The sequence below is a fragment of the Lacerta agilis genome, chromosome 11 (genome assembly GCF_009819535.1).
Source record: "Lacerta agilis isolate rLacAgi1 chromosome 11, rLacAgi1.pri, whole genome shotgun sequence".
Classification (NCBI taxonomy): Eukaryota; Metazoa; Chordata; class Lepidosauria; order Squamata; family Lacertidae; genus Lacerta; species Lacerta agilis.
The window spans coordinates 44,621,722-44,641,736 of record NC_046322.1 but is presented as its reverse complement, the minus strand read 5'-3'; the positions used below and the strand labels follow the sequence as shown (position 1 = coordinate 44,641,736).

The 20,015-nt window shown below is 43.3% G+C and overlaps 1 protein-coding gene across 1 annotated transcript in view; it reads right to left on the bottom strand.

Moving 5' to 3' along the window:
• The window catches only part of TNFAIP8 (TNF alpha induced protein 8), a 42,319-nt gene extending 24,510 nt beyond the window's left edge, over positions 1–17,809 (bottom strand). The window contains exon 1 of the mRNA XM_033164090.1: positions 17,775–17,809. Coding sequence (XP_033019981.1) covers position 17,775 — 1 coding nt within the window. The 5' untranslated portion in view covers positions 17,776–17,809. The remainder of the gene's footprint in view (positions 1–17,774) is intronic.
• Between the last annotated feature and the right edge of the window lie 2,206 nt (positions 17,810–20,015).

The following is a 20,015-nucleotide window of genomic DNA, read 5'->3' as shown; positions in this document are numbered from 1 at the left end:
CCCACTCCACAAACTGTCAGTTTCTTTAATCCCTCCTTTAACAGCTTCCCTCGCCCTGCTTCCCCTTTATTCCCAGTTTATCACTACTCATTTTATAAATACTGGATTTTCCCTAAGTTCCTTTAATGCCCCCTCTTCAGAGGAGGCTCAAACCATCCATTCCTTTCACTGGCTCCTCCTTCCTTCCTTCCTTCAAAGCCAGTTAACCACACTGCCCATTTTCTCACTTTTTCTCCTTTCTTAGCCTCCAACTTTGCATGCTACAGCCCCACTCTTGCTGGAAAGCATAAGGCATTCTGGGCACAACAGCCCATGCCCACCCACCCCAGCTGGCTTAGCCTTTCAAGGCCCAGGGCAAGTGTACCCAGCTACTCTCCACTATGCACAGGCAGTATCAGAAAGTAGCCAGGCACAAGGCACATTTTCCGACTGCTGCGGGTCCAACTGTGACCACGCAGAGATCTCTGGATGCCAGGCTGGCAACTGACGTCTCAATCTGGCTGGTCTCTCCAGCTTTCTTAAGCAGGTAAACAGAAGAGATTATTGCATTTATATCCCACTTTTTTTTCCTCCAAGGAGTACAAGGTCCAATCCCCTCCTACAGTGATCCTGTGATTTAGGTTAAGGGGCTGTGACTGGCCCAGGGTCACTCAAGTGAGTTTCATGGCTGAGTGGGGATTTGAACCCTGATCACCTAGGTCTCAGTCTGACACTCGAACCACATTGGCTTCCAAGAGTACTTCTGCTATGGGGCAGCTATATATATAAATTAAGTAGGTAAATAAATATGGGGGAAACAATATGTAACTTAGAGAAACTTCTGAAATATTTTCCTTGAAGCTTTTCCTGACAGCAGGAGGAGGAGACGGTGGAGGAGAGGGTTCCACTCCCAGCAGCACTGCCACACTTCTCCCCTTGCCAGGCCAGGATCCAGAGGCACCAGGTGCATGTCAGATCAAGCAGTCGGCAGGCGTTAAAGTCTAAGGAAGGAGAAGCGCCAGTGGTGGGTGGCTGTGTTACTTGACTCCCCCAGCCTGGTGAATGCATCTCCCCACACGCACATCACCAGCATAGCTAGCCTCTCGAGCACCCACATTGGGGAAGGAACAAAACACCATGGGGGAAGAGGTAGCTGCAGGGGCCAGCTTGAGGGCAACCGCAGCTGGGAGGAAGGCGGTGGCTGGGGCAGCCTACAGGCCACGCTCCACATGTGTCCCATGCTGCATTTACGGGCAGTGCTGGGCCCATCCGCTGGAGGGTACCCTGCAGCCCCAGTGCTGCTCATGTCGCCCACCCCCCCATCCCTTCCTCCACTACTGATGCCTCCTGTTCTGGGTGTTTTCCCAAACCCTCCACAGGAGATGGGGGGGGTGGATATGGAGAGGGAAGGAAAGTTCTGCTGTGCAAGCAAAAGTCCTTATGCAAATGGTACAACTTTATTGGATCCAACCCTTAGGCTACAATCCTATATCCACTTAAATGGGAATAAGCACTATTGAATTCAAGGCACTTCTGAGTACACAGGTATAGGATTGCACTGTAAGTGATGTTGATGAGAGTGGCAATACATTGACACTGTAGTGCACAGTAACAGACCATGGCATGTCAGTCCCTTTTCCTACTAAGATTCACAAACTTCCAAGCCCTATGGTTCAGTATTTTGTGTAGCAAGAGTTCTACAGGACCCGGAAGTTTCACAACTCCTGGGTTAAAAAAAGAAGAAGACATTTTTAGGATGCTTTATTCAAGGAAAAGTTGAATTCCCATACAGCTATTGGTTTTAATGTGCTCAAAATCAACGTAATTGGTTCCTGCCTTCCACAGATGTGTGATAAGGCGAAATGAAAGTTAATCTGCAATGCATTTATGCAAAACAGGTCATCTAAACTGCATACTAAAACACAGAAGACATCTAATGATGGCTTGGAAGCAAGCAGCTACTTTTGGCACTCACTCATTTTAAAACCTTAAACACATGGCACCTGCCTCTTTCTTGAATGTCTGCTTTTATCTTCAAAAGAGTTTTGCCATGCAGCCGTATCTGTGTATGAATCCCATATGAAATTAGATAGAATTAATGTTACAGATTTGATCTAGTTCTTTCCCCCAAGATAAATGCATAATTCAATAATCTGGACTCAGTTTAAAACTGTGTTAACTGACCCCAATTAAAGAATTCTTATCTTTTCTAAATTTGGTTCAAGCTTTAGAAAATGTAGTTGTATCAACATGCCACTAGATGGCACTTCATCACTAAGAAAGCATATCCTTTTACAAGGGAACAAGTTTGCTGCTGGTTCCTGTGTAAACAACCATTAGAAGCATTAAAACTTCACAAGAATTTTACACAAGTTTTTTTTTCAAACATGAAAAAACTTTATGCCTTGATGGGTGGGATACAAATAAATTATTATTGTTATTATTACTATATCAGTTAAAACGATTAAATTTCAACAAGGTTATTGGAGGCAATCCACATAATCACACAAATGCATTAACATAATTAAATATCAATTTCTTTTTATGGCCACATTCACTAAAATACAGGAGAGAAGAATTAGATAAGTTTGACACAAGTTACTATGGGCTGCATTCAACTAAGCCATTCCCAGAGTACACCTATGGAAATTAATGAACCTAAATTAATCATGTATATAACTTCAATGGGTCTACTCAAAGTAGGACTAGCAATGAATACTACTCTATAGTAGTATCAGAAGAAAAGTAAAAATTTCATCAAGTCTTTCCTATATATAGTTTGAGATACTTTCTAAGTTTGTTATTAATATCGATAAAAGGTAAAGGTAAAGGGCCCCCTGACCATTAGGTCCAGTCGTGTCCGACTCTGGGGTTGCGGCACTCATCTCGCTCTATAGGCCAAGGGAGCCGGCGTTTGTCCGCAGACGGCTTCCGGATCATGAGGCCAGCATGACAAAGCCGCTTCTGGCGAACAAGAGCAGCGCACGGAAACACCGTTTACCTTCCCGCCAGAGTGGTCCCTATTTATCTACTTGCACTTTGATGTGCTTTCGAACTGCTAGGTGGGCAGGAGCTGGGACCGAGCAACGGGAGCTCACCCCATCACAGGGATTCGAACCGCCAACCTTCTGATCGGCAAGCCCTTTCCAAATGTTTGCATCCAGTGTGCTGAAAAACAGAGTGAAAATGACTCGGCACCATATTAACAAAGCTATTTTGCAGCCGTTACATTTGACCTCAAGATTCTGCTTTCTTCTTGTTCAAACCAGATCATTCCAATAGCCATGTAACAAAGCTTATGCACAGTGCAAACAAATACATCTGAGCAGCAAACAAAGTATATGTTTAGTCAATAAAGAAATAAGAATAAAGTGGTACTTATTTTTTCTAGATGTTTAGCTTCACAACTCCTCGGGGAAGCTACCTTACTGTGGTTCTGTATAGCACAGTATTTCAAACTCAGACTAATCATTACTTTTTAAACAGGCTCGCAATGCTTCTCGGATGTTTGTAGACACACAGCCTTTCCCTTTGTTCATGCATAGGTGATTTCACAGCTGGAGATCCACATAAACAGCTAGGGATGGATGGAATTTCAAGTTTGGACACTAGATTTTGGAGTGCCTGTAGCCCTCCTGTTTTATTATCAACAGGTCACTGGAGTACCAAGGTGACATACATGCTTAACAATGATGGTGAGGAGTAATTGTGTGAAAAGCATGCATGCTGAAGTCCCCCAAAACCACAATGAAAGCTTTCTCCAACACCACAAAAACTCATCTGCCCAGGTCTCAGCTATATATGCCAAGCCAGCTCCCTCTCTCATGATCAAACTGTGGATGACGGATGTTTTATTCTGGACAGACCCATCATTTAATACCACCACCACCACCAGGCCACGAGAACAGCTGATAGGCACTCCCAGATTCTGAAGTGCAGCAGACAAAGCAGAGGGGGAAATGACTTTGATGTAATTAGCCCTTCTCTCCCATTTATATACTTTCACCCACCTCTGTATGTCTCCCTATCCTTGGCCCCAGCCTAGATACAAAACTTTCCTTACCCTCACTGTTCAGCCATAATCGTTTAAGGCTTGGAGAGAAGCAAAGCATATATGGAAGAGGCCAGAAGACTCTGCCTTCTACTGTACCAGCTGGTGCACTGGTGCATCAGTCTGAAGTACTTAAGGCACTTCAGCTTTAGCAGCCACCAGGATATGCAGTTCTAGGTCTAGAAGCAAACACAAGCTGCATACATTATCATTAAAAGTGGAGAGAGAGTGAACAGAACAGGCAAATCTATGATCAAATTGATGAAACGTTGACAACATTTCCATATTATCTGGATTGAGATGAAACATTATTCTAAATTATTCTGCAGAATTATATACCTAGTGATAAGATGCAATATTTGATTGTTCCCAGTTAGAGAACAGCCCTAGTACTGATGCAACCATGACCATAGCATTTATCTTAAGTGGAAACTGATGAGGTGGGCTGGAATGCAATCGCAGTTCTTGCTCAACAACAATAAGCAAATGCATCCCAAGTAGTAAGAATGACACCACTGAATTTAAGCCTCCTTGCAAATAAGAACAAATATTAGTCATGTTACAACATGGGTGTTCCCATATTATCACTGCTCAGACATCTAATAGTCACAGAGTGAATTCTGAAAACATTAAAAGGGAGAGTCATAAAGACTCTTAAGAACACAGGAAAGAGAGGAGTGAAAACATAGTGATGTGTTTTGTAAGCTCATCTAACGATTTCAAGGATCCTGCTATAAAAGTGTTCCTTAAAGTGCAATGATTCAACAACAAAAAAGGGCAAGACTAGAATTGTTGCATTATAACATTTGGATTTTAGTGGTCTTTAGAGCACTAACACACACTTTAAACTGGCCCATTAACTGGGGGGGGGGGGAATTTGGGTCACTGAGCATTCAAGAAAAAAAAAAAGAGATATTAACTGCAAAATACTGCAAAATGTTAAGTTATGCTGCGGAGTTCATGTTCTTACAAATGAGGTATTAACTCTTGACTTATACTTTGTACACAAATGCAAACCACACAAATAGGCACCTATGTGTTATGTTATTGTTCAGAAATAATAACCAATACAATTTACTATTCATGCATTTCTCATTGCAAACTCTTATTTATATTGAGCTTAATTTGAAGTCAGGAGTCGAAAACACACAAAAGCTTGTCTCTACCTTTATTAGGACCAATTAGAAAGCTGGCCCTACTAAAAGGTTCTCATTGGCCACATTTGCACATTGCAATAAATCACACATGAGCCACAGTGAGGTTCAGTGGTAGATTAATAATAATAATAATAATAATAATAATAATAATAATAATAATAATAATAATAATAATAATAATTTATTTATACCCCGCCCATCTGGCCGGGTCTCCCCAGCCACTCTGGGCGGCCTCCAACAAATACCAAAATACAATACAGAGTCACAAATTAAAAACTTCCCTAAACAGGGCTGCCTTCAGGTATTTTCTAAATGACAGGTAGTTGTTTATCTCTCTAACTCATGATGGGAGGGCGTTCCACAGGGCGGGCGCCACTACCGAAAAGGCCCTCTGTCTCGTTCCCTGTAGCTTTGCTTCTCGCGGTGAGGGAACCGCCAGAAGGCCCTCGGTGCTGGATCTCAGTGTCCGGGCTGAATGATGGGGGTGGAGACGCTCCTTCAGGTATACAGTGTTTGTAGAGTGTTTGCTCTGCATACGGAAAGTCCCAAGCTCAATTCTTGGCATCTCCAGGTAGGGCTGGGATAGACCCAAGTCTGAACTCCTTAGAGAGCTGTTGCCAGTCAGCGTGGACTATATTGAACTGGATGAACCATAGGTCTGAGACAGTTTAAGACAGCTTCCCAAGTTCCTATGCTTTAAGTGAAGCTTTTAGTTTCACTTTTTTAAAGCAATGGCTTCTCATCTCTTTCAAATTGGGAAGTGTGGATTAACAAGCTATGGACTATGAAGTTGGCTTGCTTAAATTCCTTCTCCCAACAATATGGCAGGAGGAGAGGTGGGGAGCTAAGAAGTCTGGGGTTTGCTGTAGCTCATGTACATAACCCATCCTTTTTTTCTGAGGGTACTCAAGGATACGCAGTACCCACATCTCTTTTTTTCAAATGTTAAAAGTGTGGCACTTACTGTGACAATTTCATGGTGAGTAAAGGCACCTTTTTTGCTTAAAAAGCACTGCACATAACAATAAACCATGGTTTAGCATGACATTCAAACTAGGTCATTATCACTTTATTTGCATACTACTTTTCTAGACTATGTAATTTATTACCCGTCCTTCACAAATGAGCCTATGAGGACTGCTGCTGCAATAATTTAAAATTCAGACATATAAATACTTTAAAACAAATCACAGTCACATGAATAGGGTGGGTCCTGAAAACACACATCTAAGGTGTCAAAGACCAGGGTAAAGAGGTGCATCTTTAGTATTTGCCGAAAGCTGCATAGCGAAAGTGCTAGACACACTCAATGTTAAAGGAATACCTGACAGACAAACGGCAACAAGGAGGGCAGAACACTGCTATACACTGCAATTACAGAGCAGTAAAATCAAAGAGAGAAAGCACGATTCCCTTCTCTGACCTCATTTGGAAAGTATGCAACTACAGCATTTCTCTTGGTATCAATAGATGATGTTCATCCCTCTGGCATATACATAGATACACACTGGTAAGCTCTATATTGTTTGCCTTTCCCAGTTTAGCTCTCTGCAAAAACTACCCTCCAGCATCAGCCAGTGGAAAAACACGATCAACAAAAGTAGATAAATAAATAAACAAGGGTCTGGACAAGGCAAGGCCTAACATAGAGCCAGGGGATTAGGGGTGCTTGACGTGCAGACCACTTGTAGCAGCTACACAAAAGCTGGAGTTCATGTAATATAAAAGCAAAGCACATAAATAAGCAGAAAGCTTCTACCATGGCAGAAGACTCTTTGATCCAGCAGAGATTTTATCAGAGGAACAGAGAAGGAATGTGATTTTCACCCTTCCTTTAGCAGCACCGATCACCTCCCAAAACCTTCTCCAGAAGTTTGGGAGTTCCTTTACAACAGCATGGGGAAATGGTGTGAGGAGGAGTACAAATTGGTGAAAATAGCCTCCTTTCTTTTTGGCTGACAACACCTCTGCTGGAATCAAAGAGCCTTCCTTCGTTAGAGCAACCATACCGCATGTAACCCACAGTGATTTCCCCCATTCATTCTGTGAACTTTTGACTAGGGGGCAAAATGGTATTTCACATACAGTTAATGTAATTCTTTCAACACTTCACTACTTATTCGCCTATTTATTCTGGGAAACCTTTCTAGCAGTCAGCCTAACTTGTTTGTCTTTCAGGTTATTATGTGTTAACTAGTATTCAAATAGCTCTATTTCCATCTGCAGCACAAAGCTATTTCCCTCTTATTCAAAGAAAAGACACTGATATGCACATGGATGCATTAAATACTAGGCGAAAACATGAAGAAAATCTACTACTAAGCTGAAAATAGATTAACTGAGGCAGAAGAAAGGACAAAGACACAATATGTCATTTTGTCATGGCTCATCACTTCCTGATTCTTTGAAGATTTATTTTAATTTATGTATTATTTTATTATATATTATATTATATATTAGTCTAATAAAGTATTCTTTATTAAGTAAATTACAGTTTATAGTATATATGTGTGTTACATTATAAAATGCAAGAAAATATGAATGTGTTTATTGTCCCTTTAAAGGTATTTGACCCATTATTTTGAATAATGTAAATTCAGTGCTCCTCACTTCTCCAAACTCCCTTTTTACTAACAGGTAAAAAGAGGGCAAGCCCCCACCCCATTCCTACTGCAGGCCTCCCAATTATCTTTTGTGTTCTCCAACCACTGGACCCCTCCAGCTCAGCTGACACCCTCTAACTTATCCCTCACCACCTGCATGCCATAGAAGCCAGTGGTTACAGAAAAAGACAATGGTCTTTTAAGAATAGCTCCTCAGAGGAAATAGGGCTATGTGGTGGGTTAGGCCCACCAGCCTTCAGGGGTCCTTAAAAGGCATCAGCATGCTACTGAGACAACAGCTCTCCCAGAGCGAGTCCTAGTCAGCACTGGCCAATGTGAGCTCTCCAGGGGTACTAACAAGCTTTCTTTTGCTCTTAGGGGCCTTGCTGTCTTTCCTGGTTGAAATGTGGCAATGCCAATTTTGCCTGGACCACTAGTCCACTGCCTCTGCCCTGCCCCTGCTCTTCAGGCACATGGCCTCCATGGTGCAGAGCATCAATCCACCCTTGGATGGGGCACTATTTTGCTTCCCAGGCTCATTCAATAAACTGAAAACTTTGCCACTTCCGAGTCATACTAGGAGTTTTAGTCCAAAGCATCTGGATGGCAGTTTGCTAAAGGACATACAGCTCTCTGGTCTAAAAAGATGACTGCCAGCTTATCATAGAAAGGAATCACCACAGTATTCGAATACAAAGGAATACATCTGAGTATCCGTGTGGCAATTTTCTTGACTTCTTTTGAAGGCACTCACTTTCATCCTGCCTGAGTGGTGTTGTGGTAGCTCCATTGCACAGGTTCTTGGAGAGGCAAACAAACCTGGCAGGGCAGCAAACAATCATAGTGTAAGGACAGAAACCTAAGCCAGTGTTAAAACATAGTCAAGTTTTTCTTAGAACAAAACTATTGCTTCATACTGCAGTTCGCTGGACATTAATAACCATAGTTAAGCCTCTGGGCAGAGTTCAGATGATGGAATAGCCATAGTTTAACAAAATATGAAAATAAAGTGATCTATATGAACAAAGTCAAACCTTAATGTCCAGTAACTTTTCTCATTCATGAATAGAATTCTTCTTTTGCTACCACCATACCATGCTCAGTCTAGACAAATGCCTCTTCCATATTCAAAATGAAGGCCTCCCACTAACTTTCTTGCATACACCAATTGAATTATATGCTTAATTCATTTGTGTAGCTCATCAACAAACTAGTTCCAGACCTGCTATGCAAATCTAAATAAGGAGCTATGCAAAGAAAAGCCCTGTTTACACTGCTGTAAGCGTAGACAGAAGATCAGAGGACAATATGAAATACAGACCCCATTATGAAAATGTATTCCACTTGTCTCTATGATTCATGTTTCTATAATGAAAATTATATTTTGTTTTTCCTCCATCTTATATACAGCACCATTAACATTCAGTTGGAAAATTCAAATTTAATATAAAGGTCAACATTGGGGGGGGGGCAATGCAGCTGTATGTTTTGTCATACTAAGGAAAAAGAAAAGCACCAGTGCACCCCACACTGCTAAGTGAAGCCTCCCTTAGTACCAAAGGCGGTGGCTAGGATCATTTAGGATGAGGTGGGGGACCCTGGACCAAAATCAGCCTCCTAGGCCTCTCTATTCAGGCCCTCTGGATTCTTCCCAGATGGTGCCTCCCTCATTCCCAGGCTACACATCATCATGCTCTAAGTGCTTTTGGTTGGCTGTAATGTGCCCTTTAACTGTGTTAATATTACCTGCTTGCCTGTATGGCAAGATCTGGTGTAGTAATTTCTGCCTTGTGTGGCTAGACATGGGTAGGCAAACTAAGGCCCGGGGGCCAGATCCGGCCCAATCAGCTTCTAAATCCAGCCCACGGATGGTCCGGGAATCAGTGTGTTTTTACATGAGTAGAATGTGTCCTTTTATTTAAAATGCATCTCTGGGTTATTTGTGGGGCATAGGAATTTGTTCTCCCCCCCCAAAAAAAATATAGTCCGGCCCCCCACAAGGTCTGAGGGACAGTGGACCGGCCCCCTGCTGAAAAAGATTGCTGACCCCGGGCTAGAATATACTGCCATGGATCTCACTGAAAAATCTGAATGTGCCCATTGGTCTAAATGGGTTGGTGATTTGTGGATGAATGTCACAACAACAGACGTTGGCCAATTTCCAATGATCAGTGATGGGAGTTTTAGCCGAAACCTACAGGCTACACATACAGCTTGCTCCATACATAATAGCATTCTAAATGAACACAGTAGCTGAAGAAACCACAAGCAAGCACCTCTTGAAACAGCACCAAGAAAGGTCTAGTTACCTCCAACCACTCCTTGGTGCCCAGAGAAGTGCACTAAGAAGGTGCCCCAGATAAGCACAGGTTACAGATGTCAAGTTTCCTCACTCCCATCACTCTTGCCTTTTCAACATCTTTGAAAGTCTAAGCTGTGAACAAGAACTTAGCAATTATGCTCATGTAATGAAGAATTTTCTTTAACATTAATCATCAAACACCCTCTTATTAAATGGTTATGTTGGGAAACTGCCAAAAACCTGTAGGCTTTCTGCACGTTTCCTGGGTTCCACCTTGCTAAATGAAGGTGCTGTTCCTCCCAAACAGAAGCAAGATCCAATCTTCTGGCCTGCAGGTGCGGATGGGACAGCGCACAGGCGCATGCGGAAGAATGGGAAATGAAGTAAACAAAGAACCTCTGTACTTCATAGTATTTGTAGTACCAGTCATTACAGGAGATTTTGCCCATAAATTCTGCTATCCTACATTGTGTTGAGACGAATGAACACGCATAGATAGGAAGTGCCATTACACATGTGGGGGGGAAGAAAAATCTGGTTTACATCATACACATAGCATATATATTTTAAGGCAGCATGGATTTAATGAATTTTAACTTGACCCTGGAGGTTTTAACTTTGTCTTGGTATTTAATGTTTCTGTTACTGTGCCAGTTCATCAATTTTTTGTTCTTTCTTTTCTTGTAAAGTGCCTTGTTAGAGCCAATGGGACATCCATTTTTGTTGTTTATGCACATCACCTGGGGGCTAACATTTACAGCAAAAAGTGTACACATGTAAAGAGAACTGAATCTTCTTCCACTCACCCTCCAGGGGCTTACCATCTGAATGACACTAGAAGCGCACCAGGTTGTGGGGAAAGGGCTCTTAGCAGTGGGCCATGGGAAGATGTGGAGGGTTCAGATGTCAACTATACCACCCCTTTTGATGTTAAATATTACCCACAACATGCTTTTTGAAAATACAAAAATGGAACAGATATGTGAACAGCAAGGCTGCAATAGTCACATCTAGTTTAGCCCTTGAAAATGAAGGATACAGTTCCTCAAATGAGGTCCACTTCCTTACCAAGGACAACTTAAGGTAATGCTTCCTGTCAAGTTCCTTACTACATGATGTACATGGAGCGTCACCAGCATAAGAGTATTGACCTATCTGCCATTGTCATTTTCTCCCAATTGAAGCGAAAAAATCATAAACTTTTCCCAACCCATTTGCCCTTGTAACTAGCTCTCTGAAAATTCAATAGTTATTAAAATCAGGTAATGTATTTTAGATTTACTTTTCTCCCTTCACCACATTTGGGCAGCATGTAGAATTATGTTTGCAACTTCATTTGGTAAAGATAATAGAACTTGGAATACACTAGGACAGCTAAGGGCTGCTTTATATACTAAAATATTTTACAAGTACACCAAAAGGTTATGTATGTACATGGCATGAACACCCATAACTTTATATAAGATCCAAGTTCCACATCACATGACACTATGGAAGCAAATACACATTTGCTGCTGAATATTATGTGTTGTTTCCAAATTAATCACTGCTGTTGTAAAGGCAGCAATTCCAACAGTAACTGAACTACTTTTTTTTGAAGAGTATACTGGGTATAGGGAAGTATGCCCACTACTTCCATCAACAGTCAGGAGAGCTGTCCAGATGGTCGCTAGAAAGACAACTAGAACCGAACATTGCCTCAAATTGTGGGAGAGTTAAGCCATCAATATGTTGATCAGGCATGAACACAGAATTGTAGAGTAGGAAGGGACCATGAGAGTCATCGAGTCCAATCCCCTGCAAGGGGGCCCCAACTGGGGCTTGAACCCATGCCCCTGAGATAGCCATCAACACCCTGCAGCCCTATTTGGAAATAATCTTCATGAGAATAACATTCAGATGAGGGGCTGCACCCATTGGCCTTGTACCAGTATCCCTACCAACCTAGCCCCATCATCCACTTACTGCAGGGACATGCCTGTAGAGGAGCCTGTTCTCAGTGCACAGTCTTTGTTTTAAGTCTGAGAGGGAGTCTACTCAGGTAGACCAGGCTCCTTTCTACAGTTTGCCCCAAACAGGACTCCAAAAGAGAGGAAAATTCTAATCACAGTGCTCTTAGCAGTTGCTGAACTTACAACCAGAGCAGAACTGTCTCCTGTCAACATCCTGTTTCAAAAATTATTCCAATCTATCCAAATCTTGGAAAACTTCAATCTGATTTCTGAATGATTGCTACCCGTATCTCAAAATAAATAAGGCTGTTCACACCCTTTCCAGACATTTCTTCCCTAAGCAGTGGGCCAGAAACTCCTCAACCTGTATTACTGGAATGTTTGCCTATCCTACAATTGCCACACATTACATTGCCCCAAGTCTTTTTCTTTCTTGAATTGTGCTTAAAAGATCCAGGTAGTTCACAAATCACATTTCACAAGTACAGAGATGGGTACTGGAATGCTAATACTGGGGGTATGATTTTTGTTTGTTACTATGGTATATATTTTTGTGTTTTTATATTTTATTTTTTTATTTTTTATAAGAATTTATTGACATTTTTTACTTATAATCACATACACCCATAACCACACCTACATTTATACACATACAGAACAAAAACAACTGAGAAACCAAATACAAACATTGCCAGGATTTCTCTTCTTTTTAAGCATCTCATAAAAAAAAAATTTCTTGTGCTTAATCTTGACAGTTGACTTCCCCTGCCTTTTCACCTTCGATTTTATACCCACAATCTACTTTTTAACCTCTCTTTTTTTGGAAATTAAACATAGTTATACATATAAAATAGAACATTCATCTTAATCTTAATCATCCTGATCTATAAACTTAATCCACTCATCTTGTCTTTACATACAACACATCATCATAGATCTTCATTAATCATTTTTATCAAGTCTACACTATCAAATCTACACTTATCAAATCTATACTATCTTCTCTGTCCATTAAACTGCTGCTAATAACATAGGAACTTCAAATATCTCCTTTCTTATTCAAATAAAAAATAAAACTCAATATTGCTGACAGTGTTTACCTTCCGATTTCAAAATACCATGACCAACTATTTTAAATTTTATTTAATACTTCACCCCACACCCCCTCTGTCCATTGTCCTTCTCCTGATGACGCCAGAACCAATCTTCCAAGTGGCTTCTTTCTCCAGATATCCACAGATCCAGGCATAGTTCGGAACACTCCTTGCCACGAGCCTCAGGGTACCCATCTCATCTTCTTCCAGCTGCTCCATTTCTTTATGCCATTCCTTTTCTTCTTGTGAATATCTTAATTCTTTGTCCCTTGCCCCCGAGCTCACACCTCGGGGACTGGATATAACAGATCCTCTCATCGTCTTGGGGCTGCCACCCCCAAAAAACGAATTTTTTTCCCGGAGTAGCTTTGTCGTTTCTTTCCATCCTTCCAACAACCCTCTCAGCTCCTTAGCAAGGCTTTCTTCCAATGTGTCAAAGATTTTAAAAGCCTCCTCTGTGGGCAATTGATTTCTTCTCAAACCCCCACACAAGGCTCTCACTTTTTGATAAAGCAGTTCCAGCCTCAAAGCGTTGAGTCTTTGTTCTTCCGTTAGCCTAGAGTTCATAACAAGTTCAAAGACGAAACCCAGCATGGTGGTAGAGGAGGAGGAAGTGGGTATCAGATTACTATTCTGTCTTCTATGTTCGTCGCCATTTTCCTAAGCCGGAACGCAAACGCCGCAGCTTTAAACGGAGATATTTTCCACTAGTTTACTTCTCAAAAGAAAGTTTCAACAGTCTCATATATCGAGTTTTAGAAACTTTGTAACCAGTACTGTAGCGGCAGTCCCTCAGATTGGTTAGCTTCTTTCACTCGAAGGGAGGGAGGCAGGCTACCTTTCCTTCCCCCCGGATCGTCCAAATAAAAAAAAACCCAGTATCTAGTCCAACAAATACTCACGACCCCCGGGTTTCTTTAGATCCATACATCAAAGGTAGAACTTAGACGCTCATCACAGGCTCTGTCGCCGCATTTGCATCCCGGTTGGGGCATGTCCCCTAAAGCCCAGCTCCGTCGTCCCTTCACCCCCACTCCCCCTTTACAGGGGGGGCGAGGGAAGGGTTCGGAGCTCAACGGGCACAGCCGGGGAGCCCAGGGTGCGGGACGCTCTTCCCGCACCCCAACCGGAGCCCGCTTTGCGGTAGCGGGGCTCCTAACCCCCGGGATGGACTGGGCGCTTCGCAGCCGAAGCAGCCCACGACCACCCGCAATGGCGTCAGCCGCCGGAAGTCTCCGCTTGTTCGTGTTTTTATATTTTAAACTGCCCTGTGACCTCTGGGTAAAGGGCAGTATAGAAATTTACATACATACATACATACATACATACATACATGAATATAAAATTGAGCATCCTGAAAATCTCTTTTTTCTTTTTAGAAACAGTAAGGATAATGCCTAGTGAAACCTCAGGTATGAGAGAGCAGTGAGCAAGATTTCTGGTTACCAAGAGGCATACTTTCACTGCCTTCTATGTTTTGTCCCTCCACTGACTAGTGGAAGCAAGGTAGGTAATATACACAAATCAAATGTGTAAAAATTGCACTGTCACAGAATTTAGTTTTCATTGAAAGAGAATAGAGTATCAGTACATACTCTTTTCTTTTCCCTTTATTTTATTTTTAAGTGAAGAAAATGCAGAGCTCTGGATTACTGGCATGCAGGGAAAAACAGCTTTGGCCTACGCAGGATTTTTGGTTCTAACGTGGGTGCTTTCACTGATGTTTAAGGCAGAAGTCTGGTACAAGGTGCAACACAAGATTGTTCTGAACTATCTACCAGAACAAACTTGAATCACTGCCAAACTCAGGATGCATGTCTTATTCTTCCTGCACTACACCCAACCAAATACACATTATACATACAAAGCGGGTGTATCAAGTATATACCTATTAAAAAGCAAATATTTGCTTTAGATGACAGGAAAAGCAAAAGAATGATTACATTGGTCACCTTAGTTTGCTTACAAATGGAAAACATTGACCAGAGAAATCTGGTTTAGCCACATAACCCAAAACATGTTATACAATGTATAACAGATGTGTGCATGCACATACACATAGACACCTATTCATTTTTTTAATCTTCTTTTTATCTTCTTTCTGAACAACTCAAGAAAATATATTTTGGTGAATGAAGCAAAATACACCTGTTTGAATACTTCCATTCCCCAGTTTCCCCATGGCAGAAACCCATGAAATAAATACCGGTACTTTGATTACAATCACCATCAAACTTAGTATTTCTCCCATTCTATAAACTTGATCATTAAAACACCACCATGTGTCAAGCATTATGATCATGCCTTTTTTCTTTTTTTTTACAGTTTCACAGCAGTAATTTAGTTTGAGCAATCATTGTTCTCGGGAGGTTAATCAATAATATACATTATTCTCTAATTCCTTGAATAGGTTAATATTGTTTCCTGCTTTTAGGCTTGCTCAAATTAGAAATCAAAATGCAGTTTATTTTGACAGAATATGTAAATTTCTAATTACACCCATAAAACCCCCCAAGGCATTTGTTTCCTTTCTTCTCATACACACACACCTTTCATATATAGCAGACATGGGGAAGATGTGCCTCTCCTGGTGTTGCTGGGCTATAATTTCCATCACCACTGATCACTGGCCATGCTGGCTGGGACTGATGTGAGCTGGGGGGTTTGACAACATCCCTGGTAGGATCCCTGATATATAAGCCGCAGAAGCCTCCCACAACTTGGTGCCCTCCAGGTGTTTTAGGCTGCCACTTCCATCAGCCTCAGCCAGCAAAGCTAACAGTCAAAGATAATGGAAGCTTGAACTGCAAGTTGGGGGTGGTCGATATATAGGTTGCATTTATTTGCATAGGAAGCTGCCTTAAACCAATTCAAACCATTGGTCCATCTAGCTCACTGATTGGGAGCAGCAGTTCTCCAGGGTCTCAGACAGGGATTTTCCCAGCTTTACCATTAAATGCCGGAGATGAAATTTAGGACCTTTGCTTTAACACTGAGCTATGGGCCTTCCTATTATTTGGCAACTGTCTTTTGAACTGCCTTGCGCGTACAAATGCAGCAGGCAGGACAGATAGTACAGCACAGAATGGCAACCCCCGAAGCTTTTAAATTGGTATCTGATTGCCTTAAATAGCCTTAACGATGTACATTTAACATATATTTAACATTAAATATTTAAGGCTGCAGTCCTACTTACACAGTGCAGTTGCTTAGATCCTAGCGACCTCTACAGTCACACTTAGAAGCCTTTCTAAGCACACTGAACAGGCTAGAAGTTAACCCATCATTCAGGTGGTGTGTCTGTGTTTTTAAAGGCCAGCCCCACAATGAACCCCCCAGAAAGGACAAGAACAGAACAGAAAGGGCTCTGGGACTGCAAGCCTCTGGAAATTCCAGAGCAGCAGCAGCCATACGCCTTTCACAGCTACAGGATCTGACCCAGCAACCCAACCTGCGAGAGTTGGGGAGACAGTCAACTTCAACAAGAAGCGCCCCTTCCGATGATCCCAATTGCTCAATGGGATTGCAGGAGCAACAGCATCTTATTCTCTCCCCCGCCCGCCCTCCAAAAAAAGAGGAGTTTGCAGAATCGTAGAGTTGGAAGGGACAAGGGTCATCTAGCTCAACCACCCTGCAGTGCAGGAATATTTTGCCCACAACCCCCGAGATGAAGAGACTCAGCTCCCAAGGTTTCCAGCGTCTCACCCCCCCTTAAAAACAAAAACAAAACAAAACAAAAAAAACAGAGCAGCAAAGCCTGCTGAGCTTGCTCCTTTGCAGCCCTACTTCTCCTTGGTATTCCAACTGGGGTGCCAATGGGGGACAGATATATGTTGCATATAAATTCAATTAATAATATCTGTGAACCACCCTGAGACCTCTGGGTTTAGGGCGGTATATAAATTCAATCTAGAATTTCCTCCTGTTAAAGTACTCCTTGAAGCAGTGCTTCAAGGAGTACTTTAACAGGAGGAAATTCTAGATTTTACTAATACACACATACAATCAGCCTATGAGTTTAATTGTTTCTTTGTGTATATATATTTTAAAGTTCCTGTATGCGATTCTTTCTCTCGCGATTTTACATGTAAATGCCTAATAAAGGTTTGATAAGTGTTATATAAATTCAATCAATCAATATAAGCCCTGCCTGGCATAGTTGGGTCACATGGTGCAACACACACACAAACACACAATTTGAATGGCAATGTCCATCAACTTTGGGGGAGGGGCTGGCCCCCTCAAATATTTTATTTGGGGAGGGGTGAAGGGACCTTGGCTCCTAGGAGTTGGCTGCTATCCCAAACCAGCAGGACTATTATGTGAGCGTCATCTGGGGGTGGTTTTCGAATGAGACCAACATGGCAACCTGTGATTTTTAATTTTTATTTATTTATTTTGTTGTGTGTGTGTGTGGTGTGTGTGTGTGTCTACTACTCACTATCTCGCGAAGCCTAAAACGTTTCCCCAGCCAAGAAGGGAAGCCTCCCCTCAGAGCGCCCGCCCGCTCGCTCGCCCCCTCTGTAAACTATTTAAAAAGAGCTACTTCTCTCTTTCTCGTCATAAAGGACCCCCCCCACACATACACACACAGCGACCCCTCCCTCCAGGGTCGCAGCCACGACGTCACACTCACTGTGTACGTAGCCCGCGGAGAAACCGTTGGGACGGGGAGGGGAAAGCCAACGGCGGCGCAGCAGCAGCAGCGGCAGCAGCACCTTGGCGACTCCTCACACAACTCTCCCAATTCCCCGGGGCGCGCGAGAAAGCGCGGCTCGGAGTGACAGGCGGGTGAAAGAAAGAGGTTTCGCCCACAGGGGGAGAGGGAGAGGCGGGGCTTGAGACTTTGGGCCAATCGCAGAGCGGAGGAGAGGGCTGGGGGCGGGGGTCTCACCGGAGTTTTGAAAGGTGCGCCGCGTGAGGTTTCGCCCCCAGTGGCGGCAGGGCGTTGGCCGCTGCTCGCAGCGGGGGAGGGGGAGTTTTGTTGGCCGCTTGTCTCAGGCGCAGAGCGCGGTGGTCAGTCTCTCTCTCTCCTCTCTCTCTCTCTCTCTCTCTCCCCCCCCCCATGGTTTAACCCTTTGTAAAGAAACGGGAATGCGAAACACGTGTCTCTCCATTCTGAAGGTGCTTCAGCCAGCGCTCCTGTTGCTTCAACCGGCACAGGACGCCCGCCTGCAGTGTCATCATCATCCTCTGTCTATCAGATCCGCAACGAAATGTCTCAATAACAACTGTTTATAGAGTTGGAAGGTACCCGAGGATCATCTAGTCCAACCCCCTGCCATGCGGGAATCTCAGCTAAAGCATCCATGGCAAGTAGCCATTAATATCGCTTTCTTTTGACCCCAAGTGCTCAGGGAAATCTGTCAAAATCTTTCTACAATGTCTACTTTTAGTTAAGTATTTTTATTTGTTTGTTTTTTGAGGGGGTTGAGCAGCCCCCCCCCCAGCTATGCCCATGTAGCTAGGTCATCTGGCTTCGTTTTGCAAGGCGCCCACTACCCCATTTTGTGTGCGCGTGTGCAAATACATATATATTTATATAATATATATTATATAAATATAATTCTTTGCTACCAACCATTGGGGGACGGACGGTGCGCTTGGGTTTACGGATCCTAAACCTGGGGGCAGGGTGTTAGGGAGAAATAGCCTAACATTGCGTGCTCAGTGGGCACATCAGGGCTGACCGACTCTTGAGGTCGGTACTATATAGTATGGAAGGGACGCTGGTGGCACTGTGGGTTAAACCACAGAGCCTAGGGCTTGTCGATCAGCAGGTTGGCAGTTGCTCGGTCCCTGCTCCTGCCAACCTAGCAGTTCAAAAGCACATCAAAGTTCAAAAGCAATCGCCGGGTGGTCGAGGGCTGCTTCGGGTCCGAAGCGCCCTGTCCATCCCGGGGGTTAGGAGCCCCGCTACCGCAAAGCGGGGCTCCGGTTGGGGTGCGGGAAGAGCGTCCCGCACCCTGGGCTCCCCGGCAGCGCCCGCGGAGGCTCCGAACCCTTCCCTCGCCCCCCCTGTAAAGGGGGAGTGGGGGTGAAGGGAAAACGGAGCCGGGCTTCGGGGACATGCCCCAACCGGGATGCAAATGCGGCGACAAAGCCCGCGGTGAGCGTCTAAGTTCTACCTTTGAAGAATGGAGCTAAAGGAACCCGGTGGTCGTGAGTAAAGAATCTGATTAGAATTCGTGTTTTCGGAACGATCCGGGGGGAAGGAGAAAGGCAGCCTGCCTCCCTCCCTTCGAGCTCAAACTAACCAATTTGAGTGACTACTGCTACAGAACTGGTTACAAAGTATTTAAAATTGACACATGAGACTGGCAATCTCTTTTTGGGGAAGTTAACTAGAGGAAAATATCTCCATTTAAAGTTGCGGTATTTGTGCTCCAGCTCAGGAAAATGGCGACGAACAAAGAGGCAGGAGTAGAAATATGATACCCACTTCCTCCTCCTCTGCCAGTATGTTGGGCTTCATCCTTGAACTGGTATTGAACTCTGGACTAACAGATGAACAGAGACTCACTGCCTTGAAGGTGGAACTGCTTTGTAGAAAAGTCAAAGTCTTGTGTGGGGGTCTGAAATGGAACCAATTGCCCACAGAGGAGGCTTTTAAAACTTTTGACACTTTGGAAGAAAGCCTTGCCAAGGAGCTGAGAGGGTGGATGGAAAGATGGAGAGAAATGAGTGAGCTACTTCGGAGAAGAAATTCGCTTTTTGGGGGTGGCAGCCCCAAGGCGACGTCAAGATTTTTTATATCCAGTCCCCGAGGTGTGAGCTCGGGGGCCAGGGACAGAGAATTAAGGTATTTACAAGAAGAAAAGGAATGCTACAAAGAACCGAAGAAGCTGAGGGATGATGAGATGGACACCCCTGAACT